At 42.0% G+C, this 4,555-nt stretch overlaps 1 protein-coding gene across 1 annotated transcript; it reads right to left on the bottom strand.

The window, feature by feature from the left end:
* Positions 1–454: 454 nt before the first annotated feature.
* VGLL1 (vestigial-like family member 1) lies at positions 455–4,555 on the bottom strand. The gene is made up of 4 exons (XM_009709431.1): positions 4,345–4,555; positions 3,340–3,759; positions 1,181–1,240; positions 455–495 (listed from the first exon to the last, which is right to left on the bottom strand). The coding sequence occupies exons 1-4, from the start codon at positions 4,553–4,555 to the stop codon at positions 455–457; spliced, it is 732 nt and encodes a 243-aa protein (XP_009707733.1).

Here is a 4,555-nt window from a genome sequence, read left to right as displayed (position 1 = left end):
GGCCCAAGAGTATTTTAAACAATACGGAGATATCAAATCAAGCTAAGAAGCTCCAACACTGATTTTATGCTACCTGCATCCCTGCACTTAGCAGTTATCAACTGCATTGATAAGAACAGTGCTTCTTATCAAGAGATGGTAAATGAATAAACACAGAAAGATTAAAAAGTGCTAAGAGACCTTTCAAGAGGGCTGCATGAAAAGCCTTAAGTAGACAATATTTCTTCACAACAAACAGACTGTCATGTTTAATACCACAGCTATTAGAAATTATTTACTGAATAGAAAAAGATGATTTTTCATTCCCCAAATAGTAAATAGTACATGTATTCTTCCAACTGAGAGAAAAAGCACAGAATAGCTGCAGTTCATTTCTTCTTGATTCACAGTTGTAAATAATAAAAGTTCACAGCAAGAACTTCCTCTTTCAGAATAAAGTAGAAACATCCAGTTGCTAAAAGTACAAATCTGGTCTGCTGTCATGAATCTGAATACCTGAAAGACACAGCAGTATCAGGACAGTCAAACAGCATAGTCCATGCAATCCCTTAGGATGTTGTGCAAACAAAATTGCACCTTTGGGTCTTCTCTGATGCAAGAGGGCCCTTACCAGAATAACCAGAATGACCCATCCAAAGTATCCCCAAAATATTGCACAACAAAGAACCAACATCAGGGTATGACACACTCTCAAGAGACTAATAAGAGTATGGAAGCCTGAATGCTTCGGGAATAATTTCTTAGAACAACTCTCCTAGCAGTGTGGTGGGTTTGTTGGTGAAAGCTGCAGTAATGCTAGCACACAGGTCCAACAGGGACCTCAGCCTGAATCCGGGTGCTTGAGATACAAAGCAAAGGGTGTCCCTGTCTTCCTGGGATCTGAAACTTGGACAGCCAGTGCAAAATAGGCGTTATGAAGCAGCAGGCTGTTGGTATAACCACAAAAACTAAGGTAGATGGAGTTAGAAAATCATATATCTCATTTTAAGAGAATGTTTTTCCTCTTGTCTCTTAAAGTAGTTATGGGAGGTGGTGTGTCTATCTGGGTGAAAAACAAGCTTTTGAAATACAGTCTGGAAGCAAGCAAGGAAGCATCTTTAATTCTGCATGCATAAGCAGGGCAGCTATCCTTCACAGGTGAGCATTCATTTGTTCCAAATCTGCTGGTTTCATTACTCACCTGCAGTGGCATGGCTTACACTGGGATTTTCTGAGCCTTGGTAAGAGTTTGCTTTCCTCTCTTAAAAAAAAAAAAAATAAAAATACTGGAGATGAGCAGAGATTCAACACAGAGCTGAGAGTAGACAGTAATTCCTAAAGAAACCTTGTGCTTTTGCAGCCCAGCCTATAGCACAGGTGCTGAGGAGCTCTGTGCTGTCTGGCACAGCAATATACACTTCCATAAATATAAATATCAGCTGTTCTTAAACATGACACAGCGCAATGAGAAGTATATTTAACAGATAGAGCCAAGAAACAAGGACTCCCACAGCCAGACTAGATGCACACATCCTAGGGACTTGCCAAAGATTCCCTGTGAACACGGGCCAGCCATTTCTTATCAGTTCTTTTCGGGTTGCTGGATAAGCACATGTAAGGTGTTATACATGTGGTGTTATGAGGCTCCCCGAATATTCAGAAAGGCCCTGTAAACATCCTGAAAGAAAAAGCTTTAATTGGCGATGGTTGGGGAACATCGAGCTGTTTAATTTCCTTTCCAATTTTTTTACACACTCATTTTCTTTCTGAAATTTTGAAAAAAAAGTCTACTGTTGTTAGCACTGCTTCCATATTTTGATCCCAAGACTAGTTTCATGAAACATCTCCTTTTTGGAGCAGTTGGTTCCTTGGGCTCCCAAGCCTTGATAGGCTCACGTTGCCCCCTTGGGGGAAGAGGGCACCTAACCCTGCTCTTAAATTAAATCCTAGAAGTCCAGACAGTGTCTTTAAAGTAGTTAGACTGTCGTTTACTAGCTGCAAAAAGTCTAGGGTGCTCACCTGTGCAACACATACATACAGTCTCAGCTAAATCTATCTATGTACCAGCAGCAGACAGTTTGTGTTCCAGTTGAAGACACACACGCTCTCCCTTTTCCATGCACAGACAGGCATTAAACACTCTAGCAGGAATAAGTTAGCAAAACACCTACAGTTGGGGTCCTCATACCAACATAGCTTCGGTGTAGCCTCAAAAGAGGAATTGTGGATAAGACTGCCTGCAGATATAAACAGTAGTTTTAGCCCATGTTCTGCCAAATTCTTTTTTGCAGGTTAGAAACTGGGTAACCAGTGGGTATTTCACAGCTGTCTTTTGCCAAACCTAAGACTCAGGATTGCTTCTTCACATGCCTGGTCGTTTTTATCTAGAAGCACCAGGTAGGACACGCTGTATTTTTCCAGCAGACTCCCTAAACAATTTCACAATCCCTTTTCTCGGAGACGAGTGCCAAGCTGATGACCTGGGTAACGCCCAGGAAAAGCAATGCAGGCGTACCCGAACAGGGCACCAGGGCTCTGGTCAGGATGCCTGATCCCAGAGAGCTTCTCAAAGGCAGAAATTACTCACAAGGGAGCAATTTTATCCAGCAGACCTAGATACTGTGGGGACTTAAGCTCCCAGGAAGTGAACTTCAGTCACCAGACATATTTCTTCTGTGTGCTGGCAGTACATAGGATTGGGATTTGTACTAACTGTTAATAATAAATAAGCAAAATAAATCATGGCTCCTGCATGAATGGCATTAGCTCTGGAAAATCTACCGCAGAGGGCAATCGCAGCCTTTGACGTGCAGGGCAGCAGTGCCTCATGGCAGGCAGCAATTAGCTGGGACATAAGGCAAGGTCCCTTTACCCCAGTCCTTCCAGCTGCAGACAGAGACTGGGGAGAGAGAGAAATCCCTAGCTCAAGTTTCACATCCTGTATTCAGAACATCACTAACGCCCTAAGCAGTAAGATAGGTTGCTCGGGGCTCCTACCTGGCCACCCCTTTCTGGTCATAATACAGGAGCATCCAGTACACCCAGTGCCACCGGACCTGCTACCTATAAGCTAGAGATCCTAATAGCACTGTGGATAATGTTTATATTCACTTAAAATATCTCCCTAATGTAAGCCAGAGGTAAAATATTATGCAAGTGGGCAATGTATATTTTTGATTAAGCCATACTATATAGCTAATCAATCTCAAGTACCACAGTACACAGCATGGGTGAACTATTGAAAAAAATAGCTGGTCTGAAGACAGCTCAAATTTGAGAACCTTAGGAACAGACTGTATTATTTTGTCTCTTTACATAAGTTGCCATCAAAGAAAAAAGTGATAGTAAGTATTTCCTTACCTCCCCCAGGAGCTGAACTTTGACTTATATTTTGTAACCTAGCAGGTCCAGTCATACAAGAAGAACTTGAGTGTTGCTTCATGGTACATTCTTGCATGGATGTTAGGCACCTTTCCTGTTGCAGAAGACCAAGAAGAGAACCGTATTTCCTGTCAGACATCGGTTCATCTACCACGTGCAGGTCAGGCAAGGCATGATGATATACCGAACTGGTAAGACTCGGAGTCCCAATCGAAGGGAAGGGCCATAAATCTGCAGGCTGAGTTGGATGACTCTGCAGAGCTGATGGCTGGTATTGGCCTGCCATACCAGCAGCAGAAAAGTTCAGTCCAGAATTTGACATGCTTGTAGCAGAAGATGATGGATATGGTTTGGAGCAATGCGAAGAGAAATTCCACTGATGGGGAGACATGCTATCTACTTAAAAAGAGAAAGAAACATCTTAAGTTTTATCAATTCTTACTTTCTTCTGAGGCAAATTCCAATGGACTTCTAAGGGAATGCTACCACGTTGCATATTCATTTTTAAAGAAATATATACTCACTTTAGGGCTGTTTATCTTAAAAAAATCAACAACAAATTCATACTAAAAGCAGACTAAACCACCATCACCAATACTTTCAAATAAATACTACATGTGTTCTTTTAAGGGCCACTAGCATAGGCAGGTTTTTAACAACTGCAAGCTTAGACAAATAATTTGTTGTCTTTGCAAAAATGTAAGTCATAAGATACTTAATGTGTCTGATAACAATGGAGGCTCTTGGCTGGAAAACGAGGACCTGGTCCCACCAACTGGCCCAGGGAGAGCTTGGGAAGCACCCCAGCAAACACCAGGATTTACCCAGAAAGTCCCAGCTACATAATCCAGAGCTTTTCAAGCACGATTTTCTTGCTTTCTGTTTGCGCGCAATTCCAAATTCAAGCATTCTGTATCTTAAATTCCTTAGTGAAAGCTAGTTACCCCTGTCTAACACCATGCTTGTACATAGAAAGCAGCTCACCATTCTTCAGGACAACAGTCTCACTCTTGTGCTTTGTGCTCAGGTCTTGTGGGTTCTTGGCATTGCTTAGAGCTCTAGAAAAATGTTCATCTACCACGCTGTTAATATCCCCTTGGAAATATGTAAACACAACACTCTGAGACCCCCATTCTGTTTTCACAGGTTCTTTGCTTTTACACAGCTTTGGAGAGAGCTTCCTTGTTTCTTCCAT

This window comes from Cariama cristata, unplaced genomic scaffold (genome assembly GCF_000690535.1).
Source record: "Cariama cristata isolate BGI_N322 unplaced genomic scaffold, ASM69053v1 scaffold20170, whole genome shotgun sequence".
Taxonomy (NCBI): domain Eukaryota; kingdom Metazoa; phylum Chordata; class Aves; order Cariamiformes; family Cariamidae; genus Cariama; species Cariama cristata.
Note: the sequence above shows the minus strand (reverse complement) of the source record. Positions and strands in the feature narration are given on the sequence as shown.